The 23,290-nt window shown below is 48.8% G+C and overlaps 2 protein-coding genes across 3 annotated transcripts; both read left to right on the forward strand.

Annotated features, from left to right (window-relative positions):
• The first annotated feature begins 46 nt into the window (after positions 1-46).
• Positions 47-13,829, forward strand: PLAGL2 (PLAG1 like zinc finger 2). 2 transcript variants are annotated; one of them, XM_061208166.1, is made up of 2 exons: positions 47-73; positions 8,833-13,829. In XM_061208166.1, exon 2 carries the CDS (start codon positions 8,837-8,839, stop codon positions 10,061-10,063), a length of 1,227 nt encoding a protein of 408 aa, XP_061064149.1. In that variant the 5' UTR covers positions 47-73; positions 8,833-8,836; the 3' UTR covers positions 10,064-13,829. The 2 variants fall into 2 exon arrangements, with proteins under 2 accessions (XP_061064149.1, XP_061064148.1); XM_061208165.1 differs by lacking the exon at positions 47-73 and adding an exon at positions 5,369-5,677.
• A 2,374-nt stretch (positions 13,830-16,203) lies between these two features.
• Positions 16,204-18,374, forward strand: LOC133103581 (putative testis-specific Y-encoded-like protein 3). The gene has a single exon (XM_061209019.1). It carries the CDS (start codon positions 16,204-16,206, stop codon positions 17,266-17,268), a length of 1,065 nt encoding a protein of 354 aa, XP_061065002.1. The 3' UTR covers positions 17,269-18,374.
• Positions 18,375-23,290: the final 4,916 nt, after the last annotated feature.

Here is a 23,290-nt window from a genome sequence, read left to right on the forward strand (position 1 = left end):
CCACTACCGGGGCCTGAGCGGGCCTGGCGGAGCCCGAGCGCGGCCCGGCCCGCAGCGCGGGGCCCGGAGCGCGGTGAGTGTGGGCGAGGGCCCCGGGGGACGGCGGGGAGCGGGGCGGGAGGCAGTCTCGCTGCGCCCGCGCGCCCGGCACCCGGAGCGGCAGCGCCCCTCATCTCTGGCCCCTCAGCGCGGTCGCCCACACCCCCGACCCGAGGGCCCCTCTGCGCCATTCCGGCCCAGATAGGCCCCAGGGTGACGAAAACTTTCCTCGGACCCGATACCTGGGTCTGGGGGACCTGAAGAAACCCCGCTGGCCCCCTCCCTTCCGAGACGTGGAGCCTCAGCCCTGGGGGGGGTCCCCCACTCCCGACCCCCCAGGCTCCCTGGAGACCCAGATAACGCGCTGCTGACCTTACCAGGGACCCGGGTCTGGGGGACGCAGATAAGCTGCACCTGCTCTCTCCTCTCAGACACGCCTACCCGGACCCACATAACCCTCTTTCCTGCTCCAAATAGTTCGCTCTTTCTCCTCTGTTTCATTTCCCAGAACCACGTAACCCCTTTTGAGGCTTCCCCCAATTATTTGGTTCTGGGGAACCCAAAAAATTTCTACCCATAGTTCCCTCCTCGGCGATCGTACTCCCAAACTCTAGACAGCTTCCACCCGGTACCATTTTGAGACTCTTGAAATTCAGGGAATTCGCTTTTATCTTCAGCCCCTTTAACCCTCCAGCCCGTGTAATCCATCCCCCACCCCCCACCGTCTCTTTTTCTTTGCGGAGGGTGGGGTGGGGGTCTCTTAGGGATCGAGATAACTTGCTCCTCCCTCCCTTCCATTCCTGAGACCTCCTCCAGACTTCTTCCTGAATTTCTGTCTCTGGTCCGGCAGCCGTCTACCCCCAGCCCTCCCAGCCCAGGGGCGTTTAACCTTTCCCCCCATGCAGTATGGTGGTCTACAAACGAACCAGGAGACAGGCTGTCCCCTGCAAATCCTGTCCTGGCCCCATCTCGGTGGGGGAAAGGGACTTGTAAGGTGCAAGATAAGGGGACATCGGGTGTGGGGAGTTGGTACTTTCTTTCACCGGAAAGTGTTCCTGTGTCCTGGCGTGTGTGTTTTCCCACCTGTCTGCCTGGGACTCTGAAAGAGTCTGGCCTGGGGTTGCTAACCCTACCGCCCAGTGTGAGGCCACGGGATTGGGGGGGGGTGGTGTCTAATCAGGTTTCCTCTTCGTGAAAATGGGGCTGTTGTGAGTTGCAGCCATTTGCTCAAGACCTCCTTAGGAGGGGGAGGCAGCGGGAATCAGAGGAAATCATGAATCAAAAGGACTCCAAAAAGGGTCCATCTACACCGATAGAAGAACTAGCAGCCCCTGTTAATCCTGTTTGATGTCTCCTGGAATGATGCAAGTCATTGAGACGCTCCAGCCTCTCTGTAATTTAATTCTCCCCCCACTCTGGAGTGTATGTGTGTTTGTGTGTGTGTTTTGGGGGGGCAGCTAAACCCATTTCCCCCTTTCCTTCTCACCGTTGTCCAGTCAGTCAGTGTGTCTTTTGGATTTGTTTCTGATGCCCAGGTCAGGACCTGTTTTTTATCTCTAAGTCTATTTATAATTTCCTAGTTGCTATTTTGGGTTCTGCTTAAGGGAAGATTGTGTCCACCGCAAGGAAAGTTCCTGGGTGTGTTTCCTCCTCGGCAGGTGTTGAATTGAGTTCTTCAGATCCCCAAGTAGCTCTTGGGCAGCAGGGATAAAAGCTATTTTAGGGTAGTCACTGAAGTGGAGCTGTTAATCCTCTGTGGGTCTCTCTAGTTAAGAACACTTACAGATTAACCCTTTCCTTGGTGCAGGGGTGCTATTTCTCAACAGTTTTGGGGGGAGGTTTGAGAGAATTCAACTGTGGCAGCAGAAGGTGGGAACATGCAACTCAATACAAAGGCAAAGATAATAGCTGCCTTTTGTTGGGTACTTAGAGCAAGCCAAGCCCTGTGCTGAGCCCTTTGCATACCTGACTAAAATAATCCTTACAACAAGCCTGTGAGGTAAGTATTTTTAGTTTTACAGATGAGGAAACAGGCTAATAATGGAGAAAGAACGCAGTTTCTATAGAGATGATGTAACACCATAAAGACTATAGTTTCATCAGAGGGCAGCAGGCATCATGGCACACAACAGAGGACAGACAGACGAGGAAGCGATTTGTCTCCTTTAAAGGCTTCCAAAGAGGGCCATACAGAGTTTTTAGCAAGCATTTGTATTTGGGGTATGGGGCCTTAATAATAAAGGAGATTCCTACAGTGAGGGAACTCTGGCCCAGGATATGGTGCTGGAGGAAGATAAAGTAAGGGGGACTGGCTCCGGGGGATGTGCTGAGGGTTAATTGTGAGGGAAAAGGGGAAGGCTGCATTCTGGGGAGATGTTGGGAAGGGAAGGAAACTCACTCTGAGGCCTGAGAAGACTCATCTAGGGAGAAAAAAAAAAGTAGTACTATTCAGGCCCCGTGCGGAAAAGAGGGAGACACAATTTAGACCTCAGAGACAGCACTGTTTGTATTTACACGTTTTATGTCAGACGTTTCAAGAGTGTTTCACTGAATCTTCCATGAGAATTTTATAGGTAAGGAGAACAAATGTCTATTTTAGAAATTGAGGAAACTGAGGTTCAGAGAAACTATGTAACCTGCCCATGGTTTCACAGCCAGTAAGTGGCAGTCTTCTGATAGCAAGTCCAAGGTTCTTTCCACAATACCTCCCTCTTCAGATCAGGCGCCAGAAGGAATCTTAGGATGAAAATATACCGAGTTATACCAGTAACTGGGAGGGATTGATTGTGTTTGTTTTATGGGAACAGGTTCTGTCAGCTTCTGTAGTTGTTAAGGTTAGAGTATGAGACCAGAAGAGCAGCTTTGAAAGAGAAGCAGAATTTTTTCACAGTTTTGCAGAGGAAGATGTCTGAAGGAATAGGCCTTCGGATAATGTGGGAGAGACCCAGGAATCTTCCTGGATGAAAGGAGTTTGTAGACAAGGGACAGAGGGAGAAAAACTAGATTTCCAGAAGGGTTCCTAAGGTAACAGTAAAGCCATAGCCCCATTAAGTGTAAATCAAGGCAAGCACATGGCTGCTGCCTTCCTCCTTTGGTTCTGTCAGTACAACCTTGAGAGCTCTTCTTAGCCACCATCAACCTCTTTCCTAGAAGCCCATTACTCACTCTTCCAGCAGCAGCTTACTAAACTGCTGTGTCTTGTTTGTGCTTGTTCAGGAGAACAGATGAGGTGGACGTGTGGGAGGTGGGGGACGTACTGTTCTCTTTCTGAGTTTGAGTGGAATTTCCAAGGCTAGGCTCCTCTCTCACATCAGCCAAAGTGATGTGACTTGCTTCCCTCTGGCTGCCATTCCCAACTTTCCAGAGGCTGAGGTGCATGATTTCACATATTGAGGGGAGGGGGGGGCAGAATTTGACTTTGAAGGTGGGGGAAATTCCCTCCAAACTAGATGTTCAAATTCGTGCTCGCTCTCTACCCAATTCCAAGCTGCCTAGTAATCGCTGGTATTATAAACAGGTAATTCCACCCTTTGGAAGAAGGAGGGGACTTAAACAATGAAAGCCAGACATCAGAGGCCTTTGAGGTTTATCGTGAAGCAGGCAAATATGCCATGATGACTCGAAGGCTCAAGCGGGACTAGTTTTTAGTGCTAACACGTGACTCATGCAAAATGCAGCCACCTTTGTGCAGATCTTTCTAGGCAAATCTCCACTCGTGATAGGGAGATGTTTATCATATTACATTGCAGTGTTTCTTCAACAAGAGGAATGGTTCCTGAACAGGACGTAGCTTATGTTAATGATGAGCAAAGCTCTCTCGGGCATAAACCCGCTGATCCCATCATCTCGTTCACGGCCAGCCTGTTGGTTGAATGGTCACTGTAAGCAGCAGGTGCTAATGAGCTGAGCAAGCATTCTTTGGCCCACAGCTAGTTTGTGCAATTGGAGCCCTCCCCAGATTCTCATGGACAATCCCCAGATACCCCTTTTGCTCCCTTCACATGGAAAAGCCTCATGACCAAATTTTGGCATGACCTCTTCAAAGGAAATCCCCCTGTTATAGCAAGTTGCATTGGGGTTGGTAATCTTGTGTGATGAGCTTGTGAGTGTGAATGTGGCTCTGTTGTCCCCCTTTTGAGAATCAATACGGTAATGCCCTTTCTCTCTTCCTCTGAGTTGAGTCAGGAAAGAAGTTGTGTCACCTTTGCTCCCCCGCCCCACTCCACAACCCAGTAGAAAGCATCAGACTTCAAGATATTGGCTCCCCACTTTGGAACTCAGTTTAAACCAGAACTTCCTGAGCATGTTAGCCAATAAGAATCCACTTGCCTTCAATGACTGATTTACTCATCTAAAAGAAAGTTGAAAGTCCTTTTCTAGATGCTAGGTGTATGGAGATGAAAAAGATGTGATCTGAACTCTCAAAGAATCAGAGTTTGGTGATGTCTAAGTTCTAATGCAAGTGTGTTACTTGCTCATAATGGAGACATTCCCGTGTTCTATGAGGGTCTTTGGGACCCTCAACACCACTCAACACCTTGCGTGTTCGACGGGCTTTGCTAAAGAAGTATGGTTTGGGCCCTGAGACCAAGAGACCCAGAGTGGTGGTTGAGGGCGGGACAGGACTAGTACTGGTTTAGTGGAAATGCTGAGTCTGCTGTTGCCTTCCTCAGACAGAACCTCTTGATGTTGATATGCTGCTAAGAAACACATCTGGCGCAGGGGCTGACTCTCCAGGGTGTAAATTTCCTAAGTAATGGCTTCTTCTTTCTCCTCTGATGCCTTTTGGGCATTTTATTGCTCCTTAGCACCTCTATGAGGAGAATTGTAGAAAGTGAGGAGGAGGTAGGGTGAAGAGGAGGAGGAGGTGCTGCTATTCTTAAATTTAGTGGAAAGGATGTAAAAGTGAAGTTAGAAAGGAAAGTCTGGAGTTTAGGGCTTTTACTTCCTCTGATTATCCTGTTTTCCTATTAGCCTAGGTGGTACTTGTAATAATAGTTACCACTAAGCACTTACTAGGTGCCCAGCCTTCTGCTGAATGCTTTATATTTATTATCTCATTTAATCCTCAAAAGAGCCTTATGATGTAGGAGATTATTAAGCCCATTTTGTAAATGAGGGAATAGATCAGGGAAGTAAGTAATTGGCTGAAAGTCACATGGCTTCTAAGTGGAAGGGCTGGGATGGAACGGGGATCTCTCTGCCTCCAGAGCCCATGTTTTCATGGTATTGGGCTCCCTAACACCAGGTGTTCTGATGTTTCAGGTGAAGAGATTGTTTTCTGAAGGCTGCGTTGGAGGCTGTGACAGAGCACAGAGCCCTGTGGAGCTGATGGGGAGGCTTTCTCAATAACATGGCCCTTCGCCATTAGCCTTGCCATGACCACATTTTTCACCAGCGTCCCCCCCTGGATTCAAGATGCAAAGCAGGAGGAGGAAGTGGGCTGGAAACTAGTTCCCAGGCCTCGGGGCCGGGAGGCGGAGAGTCAAGTGAAGTGCCAATGTGAAATCTCGGGGACACCCTTCTCAAATGGGGAGAAGCTGAGGCCTCAGAGCCTCCCCCATCCAGAGCAGAGACCGTATAGCTGCCCTCAGCTGCACTGTGGCAAGGCGTTTGCCTCCAAGTACAAGCTGTATAGGTAGGTGATACTCCCATACCTCTTCCTGCCCTGAGGTTTCCGGAGGATGAAGCCAGAGAGACTCCACTGAGTGTGGAACTTTATCTGTGGCAGAAGAGTAGAGGTTAATTTGTCCCATAAGTGTACCCTGAACGTCAACCGTTTGAGGTCACACACTGAAAAATAATGGTGGTATTTTTTATTCAAACACTAGGATCTGATGGGTACAATATCAGATAGCCATGAACAAACTAGATAGAATTTTTTTTTTCAATACAGGTATACCTCATTGTATTGCACTTCACTTTATTGTACTTCTCGGATACTGCGTTTTTTACAAATTGAAGGTTTGTGGCAACTCCCAGTCAAGAAAGTTGGCCCAGTTTTCCAACAGCATTTGCTCACTTCATGTCTCTGTGTCATGTTTTGGTAATTCTCACAAAAAAAGATTATAGCTTGCTGAAGGCTCAGATGATAGCTAGCATTTTTTAGCAATAAAGTATTTTTTAATTAAGTATATACATTGGTTTTTTTAGACATAATGCTATTGCACACTTAATAGACTACAGTATAGTGTAAACATAACTTTTATATGCACTAGGAAACCAAAAAATTCATGTGACTCCTATTATTGTGATGTTCACTTTATCGCAGTGGTCTGGAACCAAACCTGCAATATCTCCGAGGTATGCCTGTGCTACTTTCCCCACCTATGTCAGGTAATGGTCAGAATATTAGCCCCAAATTAGGAATCAGTTTTAGAAGTTTAGAAGGAAAAGGAGACCCTCAGGTCCAATCTGTAAATTTTAAAGTGCAGGCTCAGAGTGGAGAAGTAACTTACCCAAGGTCTATAGCTTCTTAGGTCCTGCAGTGCCTCTTCTACTGAACTAGCATGCCACTCAGATGATTACTTATGTCTCTGTAGAGTCCCTGGTGTCCTCTGGGTTGGAAGATTGCCTGAAACTTCTAAGCCCAAGAACCCCTACTTAAAGTGAAATGGAATGTGAAAGCCCTGGTGTAAAGCAGATAATGACAGAGCAGCTTTGAAGGGAGGGGGGCCCGCTCGGACGTAATTTTGATTTTATCCTTGCCTTTCCATCAGAGGACCCTGAACATGCCCTTTACCAATAATGTAGACTTCCTGATGTACAGTCATTCATCTCTTGACTATTATTTATTGAGCTCCTGCCACATACCAGGCACAGTGTTCAGTGATACGGACAGAATAGTGAGCCAGACAGATGGGGGTGCTGGCCCTCCTTGAGTTTACTGTCTAATAGCAGGGACAGACAGTATATGAGTAAATACAAGAACAAGATGACCACAGAAAGCCTCAGTTCCTTATCTGGAAAACAGTTGATAGGAAGGAACTAAAACAGGTAACAGGGTAGCGTGTGGCCAGGATTGCCCTCATGACAGTTCTGTGGTCCTCAGGAATGCTTTGATTCTGTGTGCTCCTCTGTCTTAGGTGGATTCCAGTTGGGGCTGTCGTCTTAGACTTTCTTAGTGACAGTCTGAGTGTCAGTGGGAGGCTACAGGAAAGGTCCTGGGCCAGGAGACAGGAGCCTTGACTCCACCCTTAGTCACTGTATTTTAGGTGAATTACTAAACCTCTCTGGGCCTTAGTTTCCTCACCTTCAAAATGAGGGAAGTAGACTGTGGATCACTCAGCATCTCCCTCTCATACGTTTTCATGCCAGTTGTGTCACAGGAGGTTAATAGTAACCCTCATAGGTGTGAGCACTCACACATAGCATGAGGGTAATGGGTACGATTGATAAGAATCACTGGGTGCTGTGCTAGAGACAGCAGTGGCATACCTAAGTGAACCTGGGTCTCAAGAAGGTCTGTGTTTAAATTCAGCCTCTGCCACTTACTGACTGGTGGGTGGGGCTGCCCTGTGCTTCAGCCTCTTAGGGAGAACAAGGTTAATCACATAGCTCACACAGGGCTTGCAAAGCGTGGGACCCCCCAAAGTCTTGCTGAGTTGATTCTGAATGTACTACGGAGCTCTGGATTGCAGTTCCTGGATTCTGAGCTGCTTTCCAGCCAGAAAGGAGCAGGAGCAAACCAAGGGACACTGAGGTGCTGTATCACAAAAAAACATTTTTTAAAATGTTGCTGCTGTGCTCGCTTCGGCAGCACATATACTAAAATTAAATGTTGCTGCTTTGTGTGGCAAACAGTTTAAATGGTACCAGTGGACATGCAGTGAAAAATGAATTGTCACACTCGAAGCCACTATTCTCCTCCCCAAAGGCAGTTTCTTGTGTATCCTTGTTGACACATTCAAACGTGTATTCCCTTCCTTTTTTATTTTCACAGGGGATTGTATTACACACACTATACTGAACTTCCTTTTTTGACTTGGCTCCCTATATCTTCGGATATTGTTCCAGATCAGGAAGTTTAGATATATTTCATTCTCCCTTTATTGTGTCATTTAAATTTTTGTAAATACACTTTTTTTTGCAAAGGAAATGCATTCAAAATTCAAAAGGTATATAATGAAAATTCTCCATCACACCCATAAAAGCTGCCCATTTCTTCTCCCCATAGGTAGCCAATGTTGTCAGTTTCTTGTGTAGCCTTCCAGAAATATTTTAAGCTTATACAAGCAAACATACATATATCTTCCCTCTTTTCATATGTATAGTACCATTCCATAGGGACTGTTCTGTCTCATAGGTTTTTTCGACTTAAGTGTATCTAGGAGCTTGTTACCTGTGGTACATATAAAGCTGCCATTATTTTAAAAAGTTGAGTTGGGAATTCTCTGGTGGTCCAGTGGTTAGGACTCTGCGCTTTCACTGCTGAGGGCCCACGTTCGATCCCTGATCAGGGAACTAAGATCCCACAAGCCTCATGGCCAGAAAAATTTTAAAAAGTTGAGTCATTTTATGGACTTAGAATAACTTAATCAGTTCCCTATTGATGGACATTTAGATTGTTCCTGATTTTTTGCTACTAAAATCAGTGCTGCAAAGAATAGCAGTACATGTGATTTTGCAGGTGGTCAGGGATATCTGTAGAATACAGTTGGCATGGTATTCCATTCCATTGCATGGCTGTACCATAATTTTTGTGTCTAGTTGCCTGTTAGTGGACAACTCAGTTGTCTAGCCAGCCCTTGTGATCTCATTTCTTTCTCCTCTGTCCTCCATCCCTGTCTCCAGGCACATGGCCACTCACTCAGCCCAGAAACCCCACCAGTGCATGTACTGTGATAAGATGTTTCACCGCAAGGATCATCTGCGGAACCACCTGCAGACCCATGACCCCAACAAAGAGGCCCTCCACTGTTCTGAGTGCGGTAAGAATTACAATACGAAGCTGGGCTACCGGCGCCACCTGGCCATGCATGCCGCCAGCAGTGGTGACCTCAGCTGCAAGGTGTGCCTGCAGACCTTCGAGAGTACCCAGGCCCTGCTAGAGCACCTGAAGGCCCACTCACGCCGGGTAGCAGGTGGCGCCAAGGAGAAGAAGCACCCCTGTGACCACTGTGACCGGCGGTTCTATACTCGTAAGGATGTGCGGCGGCACCTGGTGGTCCACACAGGCCGGAAAGACTTCCTGTGCCAGTACTGTGCCCAGCGATTTGGCCGCAAAGACCACCTGACACGTCATGTCAAGAAGAGTCACTCGCAAGAGCTGCTTAAGATCAAGACAGAGCCAGTGGACATGTTAGGCCTACTCAGCTGCAGCTCCACAGTCAACGTGAAGGAAGAGCTGAGCCCTGTGCTGTGCATGGCCTCTCGGGACGTGATGGGGGCCAAGGCCTTCCCTGGCATGTTGCCCATGGGCATGTATGGTGCCCACATCCCTACCATGCCCAGTGCGGGCGTGCCACACTCCCTGGTGCACAACACGCTGCCCATGGGTATGAGCTACCCTCTGGAGTCCTCACCTATCTCTTCCCCAGCTCAGCTTCCTCCAAAATACCAGCTTGGATCTACCTCATACTTGCCCGACAAATTGCCCAAAGTGGAGGTGGATAGTTTTCTGGCGGAGCTTCCTGGAAGCCTGTCTCTCTCATCCGCTGAACCCCAGCCCGCCTCACCTCAGCCGGCGGCAGCTGCGGCCCTCCTAGATGAAGCACTGCTCACCAAGAGCCCCGCCAACCTCTCTGAGGCCCTCTGCGCTGCTAATGTGGACTTCTCCCACTTACTGGGCTTTCTTCCTCTCAACCTGCCCCCGTGTAACCCGCCCGGGGCCACAGGAGGCCTGGTCATGGGCTACTCCCAGGCCGAGGCGCAGCCCCTGCTCACCACTTTGCAAGCTCAGCCTCAAGATTCCCCGGGAGCTGGGGGACCGCTGAACTTTGGGCCTCTGCACTCCTTGCCTCCTGTCTTCACCTCTGGCCTGAGCACCACCACCCTGCCTCGTTTCCACCAGGCATTCCAGTAGCCCCAAGGAGGACCTCAGCTCAGTCTTGGCTCTGTCAGGGAGTCTCAGTATCTACCCCATATGCATCCCCCATGAAGGCAGCTGAGCTTTCAGAGCTGAGTTCAAAAAGAAAAAATTCCAGTATCTGTATGGAGCACTTGGTTTGGGGGCTTGGGCTCCAGGATCAGTTCCAGGAGGAGCCTTGAGCCCCAACCCCATGAAAAGATGTCATACAATAGGACTTCAGGTATTTTTACTTTTTTTTTTTTTTTTTTTTTTAATCTGAATCGGGAGCCACACCTAGCCCTCTCCCTCTCCAAAGCATCAGAACCTCCTTCTCTTTGGAGAAGGGAGAGGTCTCTTGGAGACACAGAGGGTTTTACTTTGGATGACCTCGAGAGAAATAGCCCAAGAAGCCCGTCTTCTGGTCCCAGCCTGCAGACCCCACAGCAGTTGGTTAGGCCCTGCTGCAGAGGGTCCATCGCCTGCTTCCAACCAACAGGCAGGAGAGAGGGCCTCTGTTCTTCCCCATCACCTCCATCCCTCCTGTCCTAGCACCTCCATTTTCAGTGTTTTCCAGCAACGGTACCGTTTACACAGTCGCCTCAGACACACCATTTCACCTCCCTTGCTGAGCTGTATAGCCTTAGAATGATTGCAGTGAACATTGTTTACACACCGTGAATCCATTCCCACCAGTCCATTCCAGTTGGCACCAACCGGAACCATTTGGTACCTGGTGTTAACTGGAGCCCTGTTTACAAGGCGGAGTCGGGTCTCACTGACTTCTCTTCACTTGAGGTCATATTTTTCCCCTGTGGGGAAATAAACTGACTTTGGACTGCTTCAGTCTCTGCCATCTTCCATGACTGTGTCTGTTCCTGCCTTCCTCGGCAGAGTCCACAGGAGACAGGCAAGAAGATTGGAGCAGTTTTCTCACAGGTCTGCAATTCTGTTTTTCTCCAAGTACATCATGACCCCCTCATCCTCCTTTTGAACTGGAGAGGGGAAGAAATGAAAGGCATGCCCACTTCCATCACCCCCTGCCCCAATTCTCTAATCCCCACCCTGAATGTCATGAGCTTTTATCATTAGTCTTGGAACGAGGGACTCCGGTTCTAGGCTGGTGTGGATAGCAAAGGAGAGGGAGAGACCTCATTTGTCTCTCTCCTGTCTCTTTTCCAGGAAGTTGTGGAATTGTTGGAAGAAGAGTTTTCAGAAAGTTAGGACTGGGCAGATAGTTGAGTCCTAATCTCTGGGTGTACATCATTGCCTCCCATACCAAACTTTTTTCTTCTCCAGTGTTCCTCCTCTCTCTTCCACTTTGCAGTCCCGTGGACTCAGGCCCACTGTGCCTAGGCTTCTCTGCTCTCCATCAAAGAACTTCCATCTTCCTTTTGTGGCCCCTCTCACTTTTGCCCCCAGTACTCAGCAAGTTTCTTGCAACAAATGATTAGTTCTTCTCTTCTGACTTGTGGGGCTCCCTGCCACAGACAGCACAGCTCTTGCCCCGCTGAACCCCATCCCTGCTTCATCTCAGTTCTGCATGGGCTTCGCTCTTCCCACTCGTGGAAGGGAGGCAGCTCAGGGACCACCAGTGTGGGGCCCTCTTGAGACACTTCCACTCTGATTCAGAAACACACTCCTACCTCTTTACTGTTAACTCCTACAGATGCAGCCAGCAGTTTCTGGGCGCTTTTCTCAGCAGGTGCCTCATACTGGCTTCTCCACTAGGGTTTCAGGACAAACTACCAAGGAACTGCCTCAGCCTCTTCCCAGTCCTCCCCCCCGCCCCTTCTGTCTAGAAATCACTTTGGTTTATCATCAGGAACTGAGCAGGTCCAAGACCCAGGCTTCTGCTTCAGCCCAGGCCAGTACTCTTCCTTTGAGGTGAAAGCCTTAAAATGTAGCTCCCTGGCCCTTGATTGGAAGCAATGTGGAGTGAATAAGCATGTTTTAATTTAGGCAGGCTAGTTTGGGATACCTTTTTTAAAAAAAAGACAACCAGATATAAAGGTGTCTGGCAAGATTAGAATCAGAGTAGGTGATTTGCTTCTAAAAATTAGTTTCAGTGAGTCCCAGGGACTAATTAAGGTTTACTTTTAAAAGCGTCCCCTTGGTACGCAGCCACCTCCTGCATGCTGTGCATGTTATTGGGACTCGTATATAGGAAATGGTATGTGAGGATCCAAACAGGACTCTGCTGCCATTCTCCTTGTCGTCTCTGATCTTCATCACTAGACCCAGCAACCCTCACCCCTCCCTGCCACCTTCCCTGCACCTTTCGGTTACAGAGGCAAATGGGCCTCTGGCCACAGAATATAAAGTCTTGGGCTGTTAGAAGAGTCCCCTCCTCTTTGCCTGCTCTTTCCTGTCCCTTCCTTGAATACTCTCCCCCATTAGTGATGCTGGGAAACTCATAGGACAGGCAAAGCAACTATTTAAAACCTTGTAACTGGGGCCTTGCCCCTCCTCCCCTCACTTCTTCCTTCCATCCTGTTCCTCTTTTCTTCTTCCTTCAATGCCCTTCCCACCCACAAGGAATTTTCCTATCACTGTGAACTTTGCTGGTGCAGAGGAACATCTGCCTTCACCTTTTTTTTTTTTTTTTTGGGCCATAGACACCCAGCCATTTCTTAAACCTCCCCAAAATTTAAAAAAAAGGAAAAAAAAGAGTCCATATTGGCCTGGTTGTTCAAAGGATAAGAATAGCTTTATCCTACTCAGTACCAAACCCACTTCATACCCTTACTGAGGCCATGAGAGCCTAGGGGTTTCTGCCCAGGACGGGAGCCATGGCATGTTGGCAGAGACCAAACGGGGACCAGGAAAAGGGGTGATGTTCCCTTCCCCCACCACCTCCAACCTCTGTCAGCATGAGCTGCCCTGAACAGTGGCAGGCAACTCCCCCTCTGCACAGTAGCTGGTCAGGGTTGAGTGCAGTCCTGGGGGCCAGGGGATAGCATGCCCAGTTGTGTCAGCTCAGAGGATCTGTGCACATCTTAGGTAAGAGGTAGGGAAAGGAATAACAATGAGTTTTTTTCCCTCACCCTTTTACAATGGCATTTTGTTAATGGAAATCTGGGAAGCAGGTGTGATTACTTCTTTTGCTCGTAGATATTGTCCTAAGTTGAAATGCTCTCACTGCCCTAAACTTTCCCCTAGTAGCCCTTTAAGTCCCTACCCCCCTTCTTTTTGGTAGCTGTTTTCTCCACCCCTCTCTCCACCTCCTCTCTTATCTAGGAGCTGTTTTTAAGCACGATTTTTTTTTTAACAGTTTATATTGTACAGGATCAATATTTTGCTTTTTAACAAGGATATTTATGTAATAAGAAACTTTGCCTTAGGCAGGTGTTGGCCAGAAAAGTCCAGATTCCTCTGGGACCCCACCCTGGCCTCTCCTGGAACTCTGAACCTGCTGTGGAAGGAATTGGCTGTAACCTCACCACTGGAGAGTAGGGTCTGTGGCGAGGGAAAGGGGTGTACTGGTTTTGACAGGAGAAGGATCCACCATCATAATCTAGTGCCTCTATGGAGGGGTTTGGAAGAAGCGTTCCAGTTCAGTTTCTTTGGATGTAAGCTTGCTTCCTTAGCGGATTCTCCCCATAGTGCACCTCTCCACCTCCTACTATTCGGCACTAGAACTCCTGAAACACCACTTCTCATACACCTCCCTCCCTCCTTCCCAGTGGTCAAGGCTTTAGAGCCACTCTTTCATAACGCCAGATTATTTAAAGAGAAAAATACAAGACAAAACCTAGCACTTTGTACACACAGTGAATAACCTCTTGGAGTATTTTTGGCTTTATATAAAACAAGGTTTTTAATTGTAAAATATAAGTGCCATTAGAAAATGCACAGGGCCTATCTTTCTTAAAGTAGATTTTTCAATGTTTTGCAGAATTACATTTTCAAAAAAAAGTTTTTATAATGAAGTTGTTTATTAAAAACTTCTGAATGATGTGTTTGGAAGTTGTGAACCTGTTTGATTGGAAAGGGGTAGGAGAGAGCCTGAAGAAGAATTGGAATCCAGACATCTTTAGCATCCAAGGGGATGATGAGTATAGGGCAGACAGTAACAACCCTTCACATTAGCACCTACAAACTTTGCACTTTGAAATTAAAGATCTTTGAGGTAAGTGGCATCATGCCACCACTTAATAAATCTTGGGTGCAAGAGTCAGAAAAACCAAATTGGCTTAAACGGTGAAATTTCATGTCACTGAAAATGCCAGATGGAGTGCAGTCTTGAGGTTAGTATTGATCCAGCAACTCAAACATGGTTGGCCTTAGCATTCCTGTTTTTGCCCTATCTTGTGCAGTTGTGACTTCATCCTCCAGCCCTTCAAAATGGTTTGTCCCTTTGTGTAGGAGAAGAATGCTGCCATAATTCCAATCATTTTCACACAGTGCTGACCACAAATGGAGAGGGACCCTTTCTGGGCTCTCAAAGGAGAGAGGAGTCCTTTATTCACGGAAGCCTCAGTAAGCGTCTCCTGTCTCATTGGCCATGATGGCATTCTGTGCCATCCCAAAACCAGTCACTATAGGCCAGTGATGACAAGGCTGAGACAAGGGTTGGAGTAGTTTCTCAAAGGAAATTTGGGGTGCTGTTAGGATGAGGAATGGATGCTGGTTGTCCAAGAAAAAAATGTCATCCATTGCCCAAGGTGCACAGCTGGTAAGTGACAGACCTAGGACCTAACCTTGACCACACTTGTGCCTACCCATTTGGTTCAGACAGACTCTTGAAAGGCTATTATGGCTTCACCTGATGTTGCTTGGCCAGTCTCCAGTGAAGGTAGTCATCACTATTCTGGGCCCCATCCCTTGTACTGAGATCCTCCTGTCCAGGGCTCAGACCGAGCTTGCTTTTCTGTGGTCTGGAGCCAGTGTTCATAGCCAAGCAGTGCAAATCACTCCAGAGACCAGCCCAAGAGTTTATGGGACGTTAAGTGTTAATGTGTGTAACAGGTGCTTTACGTACAAAGGCAGTGGGCTGGCTCTTCATCTCTTTGGCCTTCTGTTTACTTGACTAACTGTCCACCCCAGTGGGTCGGATCCCTGCTAGGGCCCCAAGAGAATCCACCTTGCCCTCTAGGGGATGCATACCCAGGAGTGGGTCTGGGGGCTCAAAGCTATCTTTTCCATTGGATGGGAGGAAGCTGAAGGCCTTCTGGAGGAGGTGGCAAGGACTTCCAGGTGAGCGGGTGGGGTATTGGGTGTATTGACCTCCATGGGCCACAAGTGTGGGAGCTGAGATCACAGGAGTGCAGGTGCACTTGCAGGATCAGGGCTGCAGGGGCTGGTCCATCCAGGCTCTTAACTATCTGTGCACAGACCCTGCACTTCAGACTAGAGTTCACATTTATGAAATGTCTGGAGCAGAGAAAGGGGTAGCCCCTAGGCCTAGGACGAGGTGAAGCCATGTCCACCCTTCAGCCTGTCAGCCCAGGAAGATCCAGCTCGTTCAGGGAAACCAGGCAGAGGCCCACTTGCTTCCTGGTTGGCAGCATTTGGGACCTTCCCTTGCCCCTAGATCCTTCTACTCAGACCTTGTTTCTTCCTTTTTCCAGAAATATTTTGAGCACCTCCGTGTGCCTGACAATTACTATGCAAGTTTCAGTCTAGTCAGCCTCTGCAAGGGATATCTCTTCAGTCCTCTGCATACGCCTGAGTAATTTATCCTGTGAAAGCTGCCCCAAAGCCACAGCCGAGTGTGGGCACCAGCCGACTCCCACCTGTCCACCGCAGATGGGGGGAACAGTAATTGCCTGGCGTGGTGGCTGTGGGGTTGGGCCTGATCGTGGGCGCCTGCTCAGAGCTGTTCGCTGCTTGGTACACCCCTGCACTTCACCCCATTTCCACCGCCGACTCCCAGTTCTGTCTGGGCGCCCGCAGTCGCATCCCCACCGGGCAGCCCCCTGCCACTCCACCAGTCGCCTAGTCTCAAGACAGCCGGGGAACCCTTGCGAATCACATCCGGAAAAGGGTGGGGGCGCAAGGGGCGGGGCGAGCCCTGTAGGAGAAAATCGGGCCTCCCTGCCTACTACCCGCGGTCCCGCTGGGGTCGCTGCCAGCCACCCAGCCGCCCCTCTCGCTGAACCCGCAGTGTCGCCCGCGCGCCCCGAGCCCCTCCAGGCCAGAGGCTCCCGCAGGTGATGGCGGACGAGGGTGCGGGGGGCCTGGAAACCGCCGCGCGCCCGGTCACCGCGTCTGGGGCCCAAGAGGCTGGGGGTCGCGGGTATCCCGACCCCGCAGCCCGCCCAGGGACCGCCCTGCCTGCCCCGGAGGGCCGGGAAGCGGCCTCCGCGGCCACTGGCCTGAGCCCAGAAAACGGTCTTTTCGGGGACGGGGCCCGAGAAACCTGTGGCGCAGAAGGGTGGGAGGCTCGGGCTGGAGCCGGCGAGAAGGCAGAGGAAGTGACGACTGGGGAGGGCGCCATCTTCATGGAGGAGGCGGAGCGGGAGGTGGGGAAGCAGCATGTGGGAGAGGAGATGGAGGTGGCCGAGAAGCTGGTGCAGGGGGAGAAGCTGGAGGTGGGAGCGGAGGCGCAGCAAGGCCCGGGGCCCCTGAACTTTGGTGGCCCAGTTGTGGACCCGCTGGAAGCCATCCAGTGGGAGCTGGAGGCCGTGAGTGCCCAGGCGGACAGGGCCTACCTGCGCCTGGAGCGCAGGTTTGGGCGCATGCACCGGTTGCACCTAGCCCGAAGGAGCTTCATCCTCCAGAATATTCCTGGCTTCTGGGTCACCGCCTTCCTGAACCACCCGCAGCTGTCAGGCATGATCAGCCCCCGAGGCGAAGACATGCTCTGCTACCTGATGAATTTGGAGGTGAGGGAGCACAGGCACGCCAGGACGGGCTGCAAGTTCAAGTTCAGTTTTTGGAGTAACCCCTACTTCCGGAACAAGGTGATAGTGAAGAAGTATGAGTGCAGATCCTCAGGCCGGGTGGTGTCAATCGCAAGTCGCATTCGCTGGCACTGGGGCCAGGAACCTCCAACTCTGGTACACAGGAACCGGGACACCGTCCGCAGCTTCTTCAGCTGGTTCTCACAGCACAGCCTCGCGGAGCCCGACAGGGTTACCCAGATTATTAAAGAGGACCTGTGGCCCAACCCCCTGCAGTACTACCTGCTCTGGGATAGGCCCCACAGAGCCAGGCAAGGCCTAGCAAGGTGGCCCACAGAGGCCCCTCCTAGGCCCTATGGGTTCCAGTCTCGCTAAGTCCTGCCCTGGGACCTGGCCCCTACGCAAGACTCCTTTCTGCCTCCTGGGGACCTGTGCTTAGGCCAGCCATGGCACTCTGCTGTCTGCTTTCTGTTCCATGTACTCTGAGCCCTTTGGACTTCAGTGGACTCAGCTCCGAGATTGTGGCCTTCATGGCCACGCTCTTCTGTTTCCACGTAGGCTCCATGCATCACATGACTGTCACATGCCACAGTGTCTACCCAAGCACCCAGCACTGTGGACAGGTACTACCATCATCTTCATGGCCTGGACCTGTCTGATCATGGCCTTCCACCCATTTTTTACATGTGCACCCACAGGTCATCACTAGGAGGACCAGTGCCTCTTTGAGGCCTACTCCTTCAAGGCCACAGCATGCCGGGCTTCATATTTATGCTGACCCCACACCTGTCTGTGGCATGCTGAGTCTTGTCACCCAAGAGGAAGTGGGTGCACTTGCTCAGCCAGACTTGGACATTCCAGGACCTCAGGACCACAGGCCAGGCTAGTGGACTGTTGGGCATCTAGCAGAATGGGCATGGGGTGAGGTCAAGGACATGAAGCAGTGGGCAATGCATTCTTTGTGATCACACTGCTCTTCTTACCCCTGTGCGGGTCCTACATCCCGACCTGCTACTGACTTGTGACGGTCTGTGTCCTACCTGTGTCTGGTCATCGCCCTTCTCGTGAGTTTCACCCACGTTGCCAGCGACCTTGTTGCCTGCTCCCAGGTCTATAAGGACCTCAAGAACTGCCTGTGAACCCAGGTGGGCCACCTGCCAATGCACAAGAGTTCCCAAACCCCCAGGAACTCTGCCACACTGGCATATCTGGGCATGCACTTAAGGCAGGGGCAGTAATGGGGTCCCTTCCAGAAGCCTACCTTCCTGAGCACCAGTCACTGGACTCACACAGAACCCAACTCCACTGTCTCCACTTGTTTTTAGGCTGCCAGCATGGGGGCGCTGGAGAGGGGGTGTTTCTGGTCATGAGGCCTTTCTCCACCTGCTGAGATCTCACATGTTTCTTTTTATTTTCTCTAAAGTGATAGCTCAGAAACAAAATAACTGAAGAAGTAGGGTTTTTTACAAACAGCTGAGGAGACAGGCTTTCTTGTTGAATTTGCCTCTCTGATTGTCTCCAGAGAGGGAGGGTTGTCCTGTAGCTTGGCGGAGCTCTCTTTGCCCCCTCTGCTCCAGTGCCCTGCCCCCCTCAGCAAGGGGGGACAGCACAGGGCCCCTGAACAGAGACACCAGGAGCTCTGGGCCCGCAGGGAAAGCACATTGTTTTGTTTCGTGCTGTGTTCTTGGAGACTAACTTTAGCTCCAACTCTACTTTCTTCTCCTTTCGCCGGGTCCAAACCCTCATGGGATCCTGTTGGTACAGGAACTTAGCTGTGTCCCTCTCCTAAGACCCCCTAAGACAGTTTTCTGGGGCTGTCTCCATCTCATTTTGGGGGAGTGACCATACCCAGGCCCCTTCCCATGGAAGGCCTTGTCTTCTGCTCCCGAGGACCTGGGGAGGCCTTGACACAAAATAAAGGGGGGGGGGGGCTGCTCTCGGCAGGGGAGTGCAAGAGAAGTTGGAGCCAGCTGGGAAGACAGGGATGGAGGAGGGCCTGCGAGGTGCAGGGAGGGGAGCCCCCGAATCTTCCTAACTTTTTTGATTCACCAGTTGATCTTTTAAGTTTTAAAAAATTTTTTCCTTTTATTTTTTTAAATTTATTTTTATTTGATTATTCCAGTTTCTAAAAATTTTGATGGTCAACCCTATTGAGGAAATTTGTAGATTTTTTTTTAAACATCTTTATTGCAGTATGATTGCTTTACAATGGTGTGTTAGTTTCTGCTTTATAACAAAGTGAATCAGCTATACATATACATATATCCCCATATCTCCTCCCTCTTGTGCCTCCCTCCCACCCTCCCTATCCCACCCCTCTAGGTGGTCACAAAGCACCGAGCTGATCTCCCTGTGCTATGCAGCTGCTTCCCACTAGCTATCTAGTGGGATATATATGTCCATGCCACTCTCTCACTTCGTCCCAGCTTACCATTCCCACTCCCCATGTCCTCAAGTCCATTCTTTACGTCTGCGTGTAGATTTTTTTTTTAATTAATTTTTTATTGGAGTATGGTTGCTTTACAATGTTGTGTTAGCCTCCACTGCACAACAAAATGAATCAGCCATACACATACAGCTATCCCCTCCCTTTTGGACTTCCCTCCCATTTAGGTTACCACGGTGCATCAGGTAGAGTTCCCTGTGCTATACTGTGTGTTCCCATCAGTTGTCTATTTTATACATAGTATCAATAATGTATATGTGTCAATCCCAGTCTCCCAATTCCTCCCACCCCACCCCTTTCCCCCTTGGTATCCATACATTTGTTCTCTACGTCTGTGTCTATTTCTGCTTTGCAGATAAGATCATCTATACCATTTTTCTAGATTCCACATATATGCGTTATTATACGATATTTGCTTTTCCCTTTCTGACTTACTTTACTTTGTATGACACTCTCTAGGTCCATCCATGACTCTACAAATGATCCATTTTTATTCCTTTTTATGGCTGAGTAATATTCCATTGTATATATGTACCACATCTTTATCCATTCCTCTGTTGATGGACATTTAGGTTGCTTCCATGTCCTGGCTATTGTAAATAGTGCTTCAGTGACCATTGGGATGCAAGTGTTTTTTTGAATTATGGTTTTCTCTGGGTATATGCCCAGTAGTAAGATTGTTGGGTCATATGGTAGTTCTATTTTTAGTTCTTTAAGGAACCTCCATACTGTTTTCCATAGTGGCTGTATCAATTTACATTCCTGCCAACAGTGTATGTGGGTTCCCTTTTCTCCACACCCTCTCCAGCATTTATTGTTTGTAGATTTTTTAAAATAAATTTTAATTAATTAATTAATTTTTGGCTGTGTTGGGTCTTCGTTGCTATGCGCAGGCTTTCTCTAGTTGCAGCGAGTGGGGGCTACTCTTCGTTGTGGTGTGCGGGCTTCTCATTGCAGTGGCTTCTCTTGTTGCAGAGCGTGGGCTTAGTTGCTCTGTGGCATGTGGGATCTTCCCGGACCAGGGCTGGAACCTGTGTCCCCTGCATTGGCAGGTGGATTCTTAACCACTGCACCACTGGGGAAGCCCTGTTTGTAGATTTTTTGATGATGGCTGTTCTGACCGGTGTGAGGTGATACCTCACTGTAGTTTTGATTTGCATTTCTCTAATAATTAGTGATGTTGAGCATCTTTTCATGTGTTTGTTGTTAGGTCTTCTGCCCATTTTTTGATTGGGTTGTTTGCTTTTTTGATGTTGAGCTGCATGCGCTGCTTGTATATTTTGGAGATTAATCCTTTGTCAGTTGCTTTGTTTGCAAATATTTTCTCCCATTCTGAGGGTTGTCTTTTCATCTTGTTTATGGTTTCCTTTGCTGTGCAAAAGCTTTTAAGTTTCATTAGGTCCCATTTGTTTATTTTTTTATTTTTTCTTCATATTTTATTATTTATTTATTTATTTATTTATTTTTTGGCTGTGTTGGGTCTTAGTTTCTGTGCGAGGGCTTTCTCTAGTTGTGGCAAGCGGGGGCCACTCTTCATCGCGGTGTGTGGGCCTCTCACTATCGCGGCCTCTCTTGTTGCGGAGCACAGGCTCCAGATGCGCAGGCTCAGTAATTGTGGCTCACGGGCCTAGTTGCTCCGCGGCATGTGGGATCTTCCCAGACCAGGGCTCGAACCCGTGTCCCCTGCATTGGCAGGCAGATTCTCAACGACTGCGCCACCAGGGAAGCCCTATTTTTGTTTTAATTTTCATTACTCTAGGAGGTGGGTCAAAAAAGATGTTGCTGTGATTTATGTTGAAGAGTGTTCTGCCTGTGTTTTCCTCTAAGAGTTTTATAGTGTCTGGTCTTACATTTAGATCTTTAACCCATTTTGAGTTTATTTTTGCGTATGGTGTTAGGGAGTGTTCTAATTTCATTTTTTTTACATGTAGCTCTCCAGTTTTCCCAGCACCACTTATTGAAGAGGCTGTCTTTTCTCCACTGTATATTTTTGCCTCCTTTGTCATAGATTAGGTGACCATAGGTGTGTGGGTTTATCTCTGGGCTTTCTTTTTTTTTTTAATTAATTAATTTTTATTTTTGGCTGCGTTGAGTCCTTGTTGCTGCGTGCGGGCTTTCTTTTAGTTGCGGTTAGTGGGGGCTACTCTTCGTTGCGGTGCGTGGGCTTCTCATTGTGGTGGCTTCTCTTGTTGCGGAGCACAGGCTCTAGGCGCGTGGGCTTCAGTAGTTGTGGCATATGGGCTCTAGAGTGCAGGCTCAGTAGTTGTGGCACACGGGCTCTAGAGCACAGGCTCAGTAGTTGTGGCGCACAGGCTTAGTTGCTCCGTGGCATGTGGGATCTTCCCAGACCAGGGCTTGAACCCATGTCCCCTGCATTGGCAGGCAGATTCTTAACCGCTGCGCCACCAGGGAAGCCCCTATCTCTGGGCTTTGTTCTAATTCTGTGAAAGATGACATTGGTAATTTGATAGGGATTGCAATGAATCTGTAGATTGCTTTGGGTAGTATAGTCATTTTCACAGTATTGATTTTTCCAATCCAAGAATATGGTATATCTTTCCATCTGTTTGTGTCGTCTTTGATTTCTTTCAAGAGTGTCTTATAGTTTTCTGCATACAGGTCTTTTGCCTCCTTAGGTAGGTTTATTCCTAGGTATTTTATTCTTTTTGTTGCAGGGGTAAATGGGATTGTTTCCTTAATTTCTCTTTCTGCCCTTTCATTGTTAGTGTACAGGAATGCAAGAGATTTGTGTGTATTAATTTTGTATCCTGCAACTTTACCAAATTCATTGATTAGCTCTAGTAGTTTTCTGGTGACATCTTTTTAAATTAGAAGAACTCGTAACAGAACACTACAATTTTAGAGGTTCCCTCAATCCAGGTGTGACTTTGGGTATGTAGAAAGTTAATGCTCTGTTTTTCATTTCGCTGCTTTGTTTGTTTTTGTTTTGTTTTGTTTTGGTCGTGCGGTATGCAGGATCTTAGTTCCCCAACCAGGGATCGAACCCATGCCCCCTGCAGTGGAAGCGTGGAGTCCTAACCACTGGACCACCAGGGAAGTCCCTCATTTTGCTGCTTTTAAGTCAGCCCCGATGCATCCCCTTCTCCATTTCCATCCACTGGGGAAATTGAGCTGTCCAGGCCTGCTTGTTGCTTTTAGCTGAGAACATTTACCAGGAATATCAGTGTAATTTTTCTACACCATTTGGAAACTTATGTGGCTATTCATGATTGTTATTAAGTTGTTGTGGCTGTTAATATAACCCTGAACTTAGAAGTAGTTTGAATAAGGTTGTTTTGTAGAACTTAAGACTAGAAATTGTTACCATATTCTGTGAGGATAACCTCCAAAAAGAAATCTGTAACTCTGATGGTCTTGATGACCTGTGTCCCAGTGGTGGTGTTGTAATGACATCGCTGTAACTGACGTCACTGCTTCTAGACAGAGAAACAGTCATGAGGTGGCTTTGTCCAGTCAGAAGAGGATTCATGGCACTTTGTCTTCCCTTGCGTGATGAAAAAATAAAAACTTTTCAGTCTGGGGGGAAAAAAACCACCTCAGATCATGTTACTCCCCCATCCAAAACCCTCCATTGGCAGAAAAAAAATCCTAATTCCTTATTGTGGCTGACAGATTCCAGCATTTTCTGGTCCCTGCCAACATCTCCCCTCGATCTCCCTTCACTTCCCCCATGCTCGCCTCTAAGCTGCTCCTTAAACACACTAAGCACATTCCGACCTTGGGGGTTTCGCACTTGCTTTTCTGGCCCCCAAACGCTTCTCCCGAGGCCCTTCCTGGCCAGCCTGTCTAAAGTCATTCTCTGCCCCTCGGCATTGCTTCTCCCCTTCTCTTCCTGATTGCCTCCGTGGCACGTGTAACTCTGAAGTGACCTTCGTTTTCTTCTTTTCCTCTCCCATCTAACATGTGTCAGGAGGACAGGGACCTCTTCAG

The sequence above is a fragment of the Eubalaena glacialis genome, chromosome 13, assembly GCF_028564815.1.
Source record: "Eubalaena glacialis isolate mEubGla1 chromosome 13, mEubGla1.1.hap2.+ XY, whole genome shotgun sequence".
In the NCBI taxonomy this organism is placed as follows: Eukaryota; Metazoa; Chordata; class Mammalia; order Artiodactyla; family Balaenidae; genus Eubalaena; species Eubalaena glacialis.